The sequence below is a fragment of the Procambarus clarkii genome, chromosome 42, assembly GCF_040958095.1.
Source record: "Procambarus clarkii isolate CNS0578487 chromosome 42, FALCON_Pclarkii_2.0, whole genome shotgun sequence".
NCBI classification, from domain to species: Eukaryota; Metazoa; Arthropoda; class Malacostraca; order Decapoda; family Cambaridae; genus Procambarus; species Procambarus clarkii.
Window position 1 is genome coordinate 34,193,190 of NC_091191.1, and position 12,317 is coordinate 34,205,506.

Genomic DNA, 12,317 nt, shown 5'->3' on the forward strand with positions numbered 1-12,317 from the left:
TTTCATTATGTATGAGGTGAATTTTTTTTATTGGAGTTAAAATTAACGTAGATATATGACCGAACCTAACCAACCCTACCTAACCTAACCTAACCTATCTTTATAGGTTAGGTTCGGTTAGGTAGCCGAAAAAGTTAGGTTAGGTTAGGTAGGTTAGGTAGTCGAAAAACAAATAATTCATGAAAACTTGGCTTATTAGGCAAATTGGGCCTTGCATAGTAAGCTGAGAAGTGCGTTCTGGCTACTAGGTACGACATATATATATATATATATATATATATATATATATATATATATATATATATATATATATATATATATATATATATATATATACATATATATACATATATATGTATATATATATATATATATATATATATATATATATATATATATATATATACATATATATGTATATATATATATATATATATATATATATATATACATATATATGTATATATATATATATATATATATATATATATATATATATATATATATATATATATATATATATATATATATATATATATATATATATATATACATTGTGACAATAATCTCTTTCAAGAGAGATTGAGCCTGCTCTTCCCTACATAAGTACGTCAATATACAAGATAATATAGAAGATACGTCCACCAAGTATCGCCAAACGTTTTGCCCAGAGAGCAAATCGTATCTAGCACACCGTGACACCTGCTAGCAGCGCCGTAACCAGCAAACTGCTCATTCTCTGCCTGCCTGTCGCTGATTGGCTGGTGTCTCGTCGCACCTGCCCTCCGCCTCCACCACAAGTCGACGTCTGGGCTGCAGTGCGGCAGTATCGTCAGAATATCTCAGTGCTCCAAGCAGTTGACATCTCTCGCTAGTAGAATAAGCCTTGGCTTTCGTGTACTAAGGGAGGTGGCAGCTCGAAGCCAGTATTCCAGCACCACTAATATTTTATTTTGCTATCACTGTAACTCACTTGTCTTAACGTAACTTTTCATTTGCCAGTGATTATTCATATCATATTGTTTGTTGACTTGTCTTGCCTATTTTATGTGATTAACTTTATTCATGTCTTGTTTTTCTAGAGTAATTAAAATTTCATTGTTTATATACTTGTTGTTTTGTGTCTTCCCATTACCTTACCACAGACGAAAGGACCAACTTTTCTCTTTTTTTTCGATTATGTGACGAGGCCCTGCCCCTAGCTTTTGAAACAGCCGAACACCAACGCTTTACCGTCACAACATATATATATATATATATATATATATATATATATATATATATATATATATATATATATATATATATATATATATATATATATATATTTATATATATATATAGTTGTCGTACCTAGTAGCCAGAGCGCACTTCTCAGCCAACTATGCAAGGCCCGATTTGCCTAATAAGCCAAGTTTTCCTCAATAAATATATTTTCTCTAATTTTTTTCTTATGAAATGATAAAGCTACAAATTTCTTTATGTATGAGGTCAATTTTTTTTATTGTAGTTAAAATTAACGTAGATATTTGACCGAACCTAACCAACCCTACCTAACCTAACCTAACCTATCTTTGTAGGCTAGGTTAGGTTAGGTAGCGGAAAAAGTTAGGTTAGGTTAGGTAGTCGAAAAACAATTAATTCATGAAAACTTGGCTTATTAGGCAAATCGGGCCTTGCATAGTAGGCTGAGAAGTGCGTTTTGGCTACTAGGTACGATATATATATATATGTCTCGGTCTTGGAGCGAGACATAAACCCAGCAATAGGTGACGTAAAAGGGGATTTCGATGGGGATTTAATATATAACTTATTTAAGAATATTCTAAACAAAGCACAGGAACGTAGCATAGCATACAAATTGAATAGATCGAATACTAATGACCCAAAGTGGATAACAAATAATTTAAAGAACCTCATAGGTAAAAAGAGAGCTTGGTACAAAAGGATTAAGAATGGAGAAGTCAGTTTAGAACAGGAATTCATACAACTGGTTAGAAATGTTAAAAAAGAGATTAGGAAAGCAAAAAGAAACTATGAAGTTCGCATAGCAGAGCAAGCAAAGTCAAATCCAAAAGGGTTTTTTCAGTTATATCGAACTAAGACTAGGGAAAGGATAGGTCCACTAAAATCTGAGACAGGTCAAATAACGGATAATGACAAGGAGATGAGTAGTATTTTTAACAAATATTTTATATCTGTATTTACTAAAGAAGAACTTAACAATATGCCTTCAGCCGAAGAAGTCTATGTGGGTGGGGATGAGGATAGGTTGACTAGTTTAGCAGTTACCAGGGAGGATGTAATTAAACAATTAGAAAAACTAAAACCAAACAAATCCTCAGGGCCTGATGAAGTGTTTGCCAGGGTGCTTAAAGAATGCAAAGAGGAGCTTTCCGAGCCACTGTCTACCATATTTAATAAATCAATAGAGTCAGGCAGAGTGCCAGAGTCATTGAAGGTAGCTAATGTGGTACCAATTTTTAAGAAAGGAGATAGATCACTTGCGTCAAACTATCGGCCAATTAGCCTAACGTCTATTGTGGGAAAGTTACTTGAATCAATAATTGCAAATACAATTCGTCTCCATCTTGAAAAATATAAATTAATAATAAATGGGGTTAAGTCAGAGTGGGATAATGTTGTTAGTGGAGTACCTCAGGGCTCTGTCCTGGGACCTCTGTTGTTTATAATATATATAAAAGATTTAGATTCAGGTTTGAGTAGCAACATTTGCAAATTTGCCGATGATACGAAAATCAGTAGGGAAATTAATTCGGAGGAGGTCTCACTATCATTTCAAGTTGATCTAGATAGGGTTTTGAAATGGTCAAAGGATTGGCAAATGCAGTTTAATGCTGATAAATGTAAAGTTCTGAGGCTAGGTAATGATGATAGAGTTACAAGATACGAGCTAGATGGTGTTGAGATTGCGAAGTCGGATTGCGAACGGAATCTGGGAGTTATGATTAGTAAGAATTTAAAACAAAAGGATCAATGCATGAATGTTCGTAATAAGGCGAATAGGACACTGGGATTTATAAATAGAAGCATTAGAAACAAGACACCTGGTGTGGTTCTTAAGCTATATCTTGCTCTGGTTAGGCCCCATTTAGATTATGCAGTTCAGTTTTGGTCGCCGTATTATAGAATGGATATAAATTCACTTGAACGTGTCCAACGTAGGATGACTAAGTTAATTCCCCAAATTAGAAATCTTTCATATGAAGAAAGATTAACAAAGCTTAAGTTGCATTCACTGGAAAGGCGAAGAGTTAGGGGTGACATGATAGAGGTTTACAAGTGGATGAATGGACATAACAGGGTGGATATTAATAGGGTATTAAAAATATCAACACAAGACAGAACACGAAACAATGGGTATAAATTGGATAAGTTTAGATTTAGGAAAGACTTGGGTAAATACTGGTTCAGTAACAGGGTTGTTGATTTGTGGAACCAATTGCCGCCTAACGTGGTGGATGTGGTTTTAGAAAGGAGCTGGCTCGTATGGGCCAATAGGCCTTCTGCAGTTACCTTTGTTCTTATGTTCTTATTGGCCCATCTGATGCAGCAACCACACACAGGCCCACATATAGGTAATTAAAGCATAAAATTGTAAATATATACAATTAATTAGTGAGACAAATGTGTTCCAATGATCTTACTTAAATCACCCTTTAATTGATCTATTAAATATGGATCTAAGTTATATAGACCACTGCTAATGTTCAAATTACTTTCTTTTGTGATCTGTATCAAAGCAGATTCAATTATGTTTCTGTTATAGGTGCTTTTACAATTCGTTATTGAAGAAGCCATCTCCCAATCAATTTGGTGAGCATCTTCTGACAGATGAACAAACAAAGCATTAGACAATTGGCCATGTCTAACAGAGTATTTATGTTGCGAAATTCTACATTTCAAATCTTTAGATGTTTGCCCAACATAGAACTTATTACAGTCTTTACAAGGTGTTTTATAAATGACACAATTATCACTACGAGGGCTGTTCCTAACTAATAGCTTACCAACGGTATTTTCGTAGCTAAACATTACATGTAATATTCCCTACCTAAAGTTACGTTTATTCTATAAGTGTAAGATGCTACATTCAAGATACGTCCACCAGTAGCACAAAACGTTTTGACCAGGAGGCAAAACGTACCCTAAACCCCCAACTCCACACTCCCTCCACGCCGGCTCGTCATCAACCAGCCAACTACCCATCCCAGCCTGCCTGCTCCTGATTGGTGACTCGCCGACTGCACACTACACCTCAGCGCCATCTACCTGAGTCGATGTCTGAGCTTGAACCAGCCATCAACTTCAGAATATTCTTTGTGCTATATTAAAAAGTTTCAAGGCCTTGAAACTTTTTAATATACACGTAATGTTTAGCTACGAAAATACCGTTGGTAAGCTATTAGTTAGGAACAGCCCTCGTGGTGATAATTGTGTCATTTATAAAATACCTTGTAAAGACTGTAATAAGTTCTATGTTGGGCAAACATCTAAGGATTTGAAATGTAGAATTTCGCAACATAAATACTCTGTTAGACATGGCCAATTGTCTAATGCTTTGTTTGTTCATCTGTCAGAAGATGCTCACCAAATTGATTGGGAGATGGCTTCTTCAATAACGAATTGTAAAAGCACCTATAACACCGTTGTACATTTATTTGCTATCTTTTACCATGTTTCGTCTCCAAGCTTTTCATAACGATCCAGCAGGTGAAATAGGGACCTTATGTCGTGCCAAGAGGACTGAATTACAATCTCTTGTCCACGAGTATCAACTAGAGGTTCCCCAAGGAGCCAACAAAAATGACTTGCACAACTTATTTATGGATCATGTCTTGGATGAAGGGAAGATTGACTCTGAAACTCACGAAACTCATTCTATTGCAGATAAAAATGCTCTGGCAACTATGAAATTCAAACTCGAACTCGCAAAGCTTGAGCGGGAGCAGCAAAAAGAAGCTCTCCAAATGAGGGAACGCGAGGCGACCCTGAGGAAAGAAGCTGCAATAAGGAAAGAAGAGCAGGAAAGAGAGGCGGCCCTGAGGAAAAAGGAAGCTGCAATCAGGAAAGAAGAACAAGAACGAGAGGTGGCCCTCAAGGAACGTGAGACTGTACTCACCTAATTGTGCTTGCGGGGGTTGAGCTTTGGCTCTTTGGTCCCACCTCTCAACTGTCAATCAACTGGTGTACAGATTCCTGAGCCTACTGGGCTCTATCATATCTACATTTGAAACTGTGTATGGAGTCAGCCTCCACCACATCACTTCCTAGTGCATTCCATTTATTAACTACTCTGACACTGAAAAAATTCTTTCTAACGTCTCTGTGGCTCATCTGGGTACTTAATTTCCACCTGTGTCCCCTTGTTCGTGTCCCACCCGTGCTGAAGAGTTTGTCTTTGTCCACCCTGTCAATTCCCCTGAGAATTTTGTAGGTGGTTATCATGTCTCCCCTTACTCTTCTGTTTTCCAGGGATGTGAGGTTCAGCTCCTTTAGCCTTTCCTCGTAGCTCAATCCTCTCAGTTCCGGGACGAGCCTTGTGGCATACCGCTGAATCTTCTCTAACTTTGTCTTGTGTTTAACTAGGTATGGACTCCAGGCTGGAGCTGCATACTCCAGGATTGGTCTTACATAAGTGGTATACAGGGTTCTGAAAGATTCCTTTCACAAGTTTCTGAAGGCAGGTCTTATGTTGGCCAGTCTAGCATATGCCGCTGATGATATTCTTTTGATGTGGGCCTTTGGGGACAGGTTCGGTGTAATATCAACCCCCAGATCCTTCTCTCTATTTGACTCTTGCAGGATTTCCCCTCCCAGATAATACCTTGTGTTCAGCCTCCTGCTCCCTTCGCCTAATTTCATCACCTTACACTTTCCTGAGTTGAACTTTAGCATCTTGTTCATACTCTCATGGTGGGTAGAGTGAACAGTTTCGTGATTTGAGTATTCATGGTAGGTTGTTCTATTTTTATGTGGATTGCTTCAAGAATTTGTAATCTTCTTACATCTTGGGTTCGGTCTATTATACAGGTGTTTTTATTTAGCATTTCTCTTGTTAGGGTGATATCATGGCTTGTCTCATATGATTTCTGGGGGTACCAGATTGAAGATGACAGGTCAAACGCCTCGTCAGCTTGGTCGACGTCATACCTATGTACTTAGACTGAATGTTACATCCTTCATTGGAACAGGTGTACATGTATACAACGCTTGTCTGCTGTAAAGGTTTCTCCGTTAGCTTCGGGCTGTTTTTAATAAGGAGGTCGGTAGTCTTCTTTGTTTTATAGAATATGATCAGGTCTAATTTTGGTTGGGAATAGTGTTTTTTACTACTTTACGGATTATTTCCATCATTATTCTTTTTTCTTTTTTGTGTTCACTGTGCATAGTTGACTTGTAATATAATTTTATAGGTGTTGTGGTTTCTGTTCTAGGTTCAGAATTGTACCATGGGTCCAGGTGTCTTCTTATAGCTGTGTTTATTTCCGTGTTGCTATATCCAAAGTTCACCAATACCTAAGCTATTCTTTCAAACTCTCTACTCACATTGCTCCATTCGGGGCAGTGGGTAAGCGCTCGACGAATATAAGCATTGAGGACACGGGTTTTCTGACTTTGGGGGCACTCACTTCTACCGTTCACGCATAATCCTATGTTGGTAGGTTTAGTATATACACTGGTTCTTAAAGAGGTTCCAGTTTTTGTTATTAGTACATCCAAGAATGACAGACTGTTGTTTTCACTATTTTCATGTGTAAATCAGAGTACTGACTCTTTATCTATATGGCTTTTTAGATCAATTAGTTCATCTGAGTCTTTTACTATGATGAATACATAATCTTCATAACAGCAGTATACAGTTGGTTTTTGTCTACAACTGAAGACTCTATCTTCGATGGTTCCCAAGTAAAAATTAGCGATTAATACTCCTAAGGGAACACCCATTGCTACTCAGTCTATCTATAGATACATGTCCCCTTGCAGACTGATGAAAGGAGCTTCCTAGGTACATGCCTCGAGAAGGCTCTTCAAGTGTGGCTCGGGTATGTCTAATTTGGGGGTGCTCTCATCTCTGTATACTCTGTCCAGTATAATTTCTATGGTGGTGTCGACTGGGACGTTCGTAAATGGGGATTCGACGTCCAAGGAAGCAATGATTCCATCGGGCTGTGTAGTTTTGATTAATTCTAGGAAATCTGCTGATGATTGTAGACAATAGTTGCTTGGAGAGTATGGAGTTAGGAGTTCGTTAAGTCTTTTTGCCAGGTGATAGGTTGGAGTTGGTATTTGACTGATTATTGGACGTAGTGGGTTACCTGGTTTGTGTGTCTTAACATTGCCATAAGCATATCCTAAGCCATATTCGCCCTGGAGTTTAGTGAAATGAACACTACCTTTCTTTGCGTTGAGAAGCATCAAAAACGCCTTGAAATCGAAATGCTTCTGGACGACATCCATAAGTTAGAACATCACAAAAAATTCATCACCACTGACACACTTCAGGCTGAACTACTAACAGAAGCCGGGATAAAACGAAGAACATACTCATCAACAATCTTAACCCCAAGACTCAAAGAAGCAGCAAAACAGCTAAAAAAGCTGTAAGATGTAACAATAAGAAAAGCCGACAAGACAGCAGCATATGTGTTGATTCCTACCCAATAATACATGAATAAATTTAGCGACATCCTTAGTGATTACACTAAATTTCAGCGACTCACGAGGAACCCTGGGGAAGACCTTAAACACAAAGTGAACAAAACTATTACTGCAATCAACGAAAAGAAAGGTAGTGTTCATTTCACAAAACTCCAGGGCGACTATGGCTTAGGATATGCTTATATCCAGATCATTTATTTCATATATTCACCCTTGTGTTATTTCTTATATGCTTAATGGAGTTTTCGATAGTAAACTTCATATCATTCTACTGATGTGTTTACGTGCGCCCTCCATTTCTCTTTGAGCATTATATAAGTGATACTATATGCACCACACTATGATCATTATTATTCATATTATGGAAAATATCCTAGTGACTGACAGTACTTGAGTACACTGATATTTATGGAAACGTGCCCTTGACTGGTAATTCTGAATCAACACTGTGAATGTGGCAACGTACTAATGCTGGGCGACACAGAGTTTAACCACTGAACTGCTTTGCTGGGATGCAGAGTTACAAACCCAGCTGGCGACCTTGTGAGTAGTTGCGTGACATAGGTGAGAGACAAGTGACCTGTGACCCCTTTGTTACGGCGAGCAAGACTCAGAGGAAGTGTTGTTGCTGCTTGAAGCAACATCTTAAGGTTAGTACTGAGTTTTCTTTCACTCTTCCGTGGGACACGGCCAGATCGCTAGTAGCGTTTCCGCCCGTGGTTCGACTGAAAGGCTCCCAGGGCAATCAGTGGCACCCAGGTGTCTAGGAGCAATGGGACCTCGACAAGACTACTGAGGTTCCTGTTCTCAACAAACATTGGGATTCAATCCATTCTTCCGTTAAAGAAACTTAGTCATAAAATAATTTTTCATCACGTCTCTTCAGAGATAATTTTGTCGGACCATTTACTCAAGCAAAAACAGTCATTAATTACATGATCTGATAATACAGGAAAAAAACAAATATAATGCAAGACAGGTATAATGCAAGATCTGATAATACAGGAAAAAAACACATATATAATGCAAGACATCAAATAGCCCAAACACTTTCACTTGTTACATTATCAGGAGTAGAGAGGTAAAGCAAATTACATGACAGAAGATTATATACACAAAATGTAAGTTTACATACAAACGAGGCTGGTTTACCTTCAACTTCATCAGAAACAATGTAATACACAAATAATTTTCCCATAGGTAAATAGAAATTTTAGTTTTAACAGTCGGGAAAGTTACCCATTCCGCACGTTGAACAGGAACGAGCAGTCTTTACACAAGTTAAGAGCTCACCTCGTCTATGTACGCGCTCTTCCGTCTGGCAGGAGCTCGCTCCCATTATGAAATATTAAAAATCATACCTTTGGGAGGGTTTTGCTTATTGTTGTCATGGTGATAATACGAAGCTTTGAGCATTTGTTGGCTCTTCGGGAACTTGGTAGGAGATTGAAGTGACTGTGTAGTTGTGGCACTTTACCTTTGGGCGTGTCCTCGGAGATGGTGGTGGTGGTGGTGTGGGAGGAGAAGTACGGAGCGTTGTCGTTTACGTCCTTGAGGTTGACGCGTACGTCAGTGTGCGTCTCCAGTTCGCCATCCGACGCCGTCACCCGCAGTCGCCACTGAGCCCGGCCGTGGGGTGGGTCACGGTCCAGGGGCTGTAGTATGGGCATGGGGTGGACACGTCGTGTTAGTGTGGGCGACACGAAAAGTTAGACACTACGGACATAACATGAATGATTGTTGGTATGGAAAACAATGACTTAGAGTCAATACAATACCCACCTGCTATTATACATTAACTGAGTTAATAGTCTGCTTTTTTAAGTTTCTTTTAAGGCATTTAAACTAATGAAACGTTAACGATTACTTTTCTCCTTCCACTCCTTCACTACATATGTGCATTAAAATTGCACTGACGTTAACTTACTATTTATAATATGTGATATTGAAATCTACACACACACACACACACACACACACACACACACACACACACACACACACACACACACACACACACACACACACACACATACACACGCACACGCACACGCACACGTGCCCTAGGCTGGTAATTCTGAATCAACACTGTGAATGTGGCACACACTTACACACACACACACACACACACACAAAGGGGGGCCTCCTAGCCTGATGGATAGCGTGCAGGACTCGTAATTCTGTGGTGCGGGTTCGATTCCCGCACGAGGCAGAAACAAATGGGCAAAGTTTCTTTCACCCTAAGTGCCCCTGTTACCTAGCAGTAAATAGGTACCTGGGAGTTAGTCAGCTGTCACGGGCTGCTTCCTGGGGTGTGTGTGTGTGGTGTGGAAAAAAAAAAGTAGTTAGTAAACAGTTGATTGACAGTTGAGAGGCGGGCCGAAAGAGCAAAGCTCAACCCCCGCAAAACACAACTAGTAAACACACACACACAGTTGAGGTCAGACAGCTGCGGAGGGCAGAAGGGTCTGGGAAGCTCTTGCGAAGCTAGTGAATTGAGGGGAATAATCAGTGTATATGCGTATATGAGTGTATATGAGTGATTGAATAACTAGTAAGCTCACTCAAACCACACGAAAGTGAAGAAAAACAGTGGAAACAGCACCACTGAAAATAAGTGTTGAGTACATCGTGGTATTGTGAAAGTGTGGAGCCGAAACTGTGGAGTCGGAGCCTTACTAGTGACCTCACCATCTGTGACGCAGGATGCAGCGACCTCACACCTGACCAGCTGCGTGGAGTACTTTCTCGCCTGTTGGTGCTGCAGATTGTGCAAGGTATTGAGGAGCGCCTTTTTGGCTAGATTGTTACTGCAATGACTAGATCAGGAAGGGGTTCAAGGTCAATCACCAGCAGGGACGAAGAGGAGGACAGATTTATAGACAAATTAATAGGGAGATTTGTAGAGAGAAGGAGCGATTGGATGGAGGATCTAATCCAAGGGATTAAAAGTGAATTATTTCAGCAAATACAGGATTCGGTAGAGAGGCAGAAACAAGAGCTTATGCTCTATATTCAGGAATAGATTAGGAAGGGAAGAGAGAACTGGGAGAGGGAATGTGCTCGGATCACAAATGAATTAGGAAGGATTAACAGCATGGCTAAGGACAGAGGATTAGTGGGGGATGGGTTAGTGACTGCGGTTGGGATGGAGAATCCCCAGGGAACAGGCTACCAGCATGCCAAAGAATTACTGAGGAGACGGTCTATTATAATACATGGATTATTCGAATCTGGGGCACCAACAAGACAAGAAAGAATAGAGACGGAAAAATATGAATTGCATGAGATATTGAGATGTATTGGAGCAGGAATGGCAGAACACGGGGTTGATATCAGCCGCCGGGTTGGACCTTACAATTGTACCAAGAATAGACCTGTTCTGGTGCAATTCTCCAATGAGGAGGCTGTGGAATACATAATGAGGAACAAGCATTTACTCAGAGGAAGTGAAACCCATTACAATGTGTTTATAGAGAGGTTTATGACGAAAGATGAGCAAATAGCCCACAAGAATAGATGGCAAGCACGACACCGAACTAGCCTCTTAGGTAGTCTCACCTCCTAGGTCACATCCCAGGTCACCTCCCAGGCCACCTCCCAAGGTCACCTCCCAGGTCGCATCCTCCCCAATTCAGCCCTCCTATACCTCCCCCAAGTGGGTCAAGCCATGCCCTCCCCAAACTCACCTTCTCATCCCCCCTCCCCTACTACCCCTTCCTACTCCCCTGCCCTTTCTACCCCATTGCCTTCAATTCCATTTACTCCATCACAGCTTCCACTGCACCCCTCTTACACTCACCCCCAACCCCCACCCAACCCTCACCCCTCCTATGCACCTCCAGCCGCCCACATTTAACCCCCTCACCTTGTGACCCCCTAACACCTTCCCTCATCTCCCCCTTCCCCTCTTTTACCCCAAAACCCCCACCTACCCCCGATTCCCCCCCTAACTAATACACCCTCTCTTCCACTCCCAGCACCCATGCTCCATTCTCCTCTCAGCCCTCTGCCCTCAATATCCCTTTCCCCCCAACCTCTCAACCTCTATCTGACTCTCAGTCTCACTCTATTTCTCAACCCCCCTATGCTATTCAGACCCCTAACTTTCAGGCCCATTATGCCCTTCCTACCCCCCTAGATGCCCAGACCCCATTCGCCTACCAGGCACTCCCAGGCACCCTCCTAGCACCCCCCCAGTAACTCCCACAGCCCCCACTCACCCCCCAGACCCCCTCCCCATCCCATCCAGACCCCTGGTGAAAGGGGGAACTCTGACACCAGAGTTTCCAAGAAGAGTCTCAAGGTTTGGTACACCAATGCTGATGGGGTAGCCAATAAAGCAGAAGAGATAAAATAAAGAGTTAGTGAGGCAGTTTTATCACAGTCAGGGGGCTTCAGTAATATATCACTGCTAAATAATAGCAGTATCATATATATTATGGTATTTGTAGGCGATGCTGTGGTCACAAGCTGAACAGCGGTGCTGTGAGCTCGTGCTGCGTGCGCCAGCCTTGGTGGCTTGCTCAATACTGACGCTGTAAAACCCAAGAATGTTGGCCTGGATTTTTTTTTCTAGGTGGCATCTGGCAACTATCGGTCGTGGCTGTACTATAGCTGCCCCTATCCCAGGC

At 40.8% G+C, this 12,317-nt stretch overlaps 1 protein-coding gene across 1 annotated transcript in view; it reads right to left on the reverse strand.

Annotated features, from left to right (window-relative positions):
• Positions 1-7,741: 7,741 nt before the first annotated feature.
• LOC138373528 (putative neural-cadherin 2) overlaps positions 7,742-12,317 on the reverse strand; it is a 350,877-nt gene continuing 346,301 nt past the window's right edge. The window contains exons 6-7 of the mRNA XM_069339746.1: positions 9,161-9,338; positions 7,742-7,764 (exon numbers count right to left, since the gene is read on the reverse strand). Coding sequence (XP_069195847.1) covers positions 7,742-7,764; positions 9,161-9,338 — 201 coding nt within the window. The remainder of the gene's footprint in view (positions 7,765-9,160; positions 9,339-12,317) is intronic.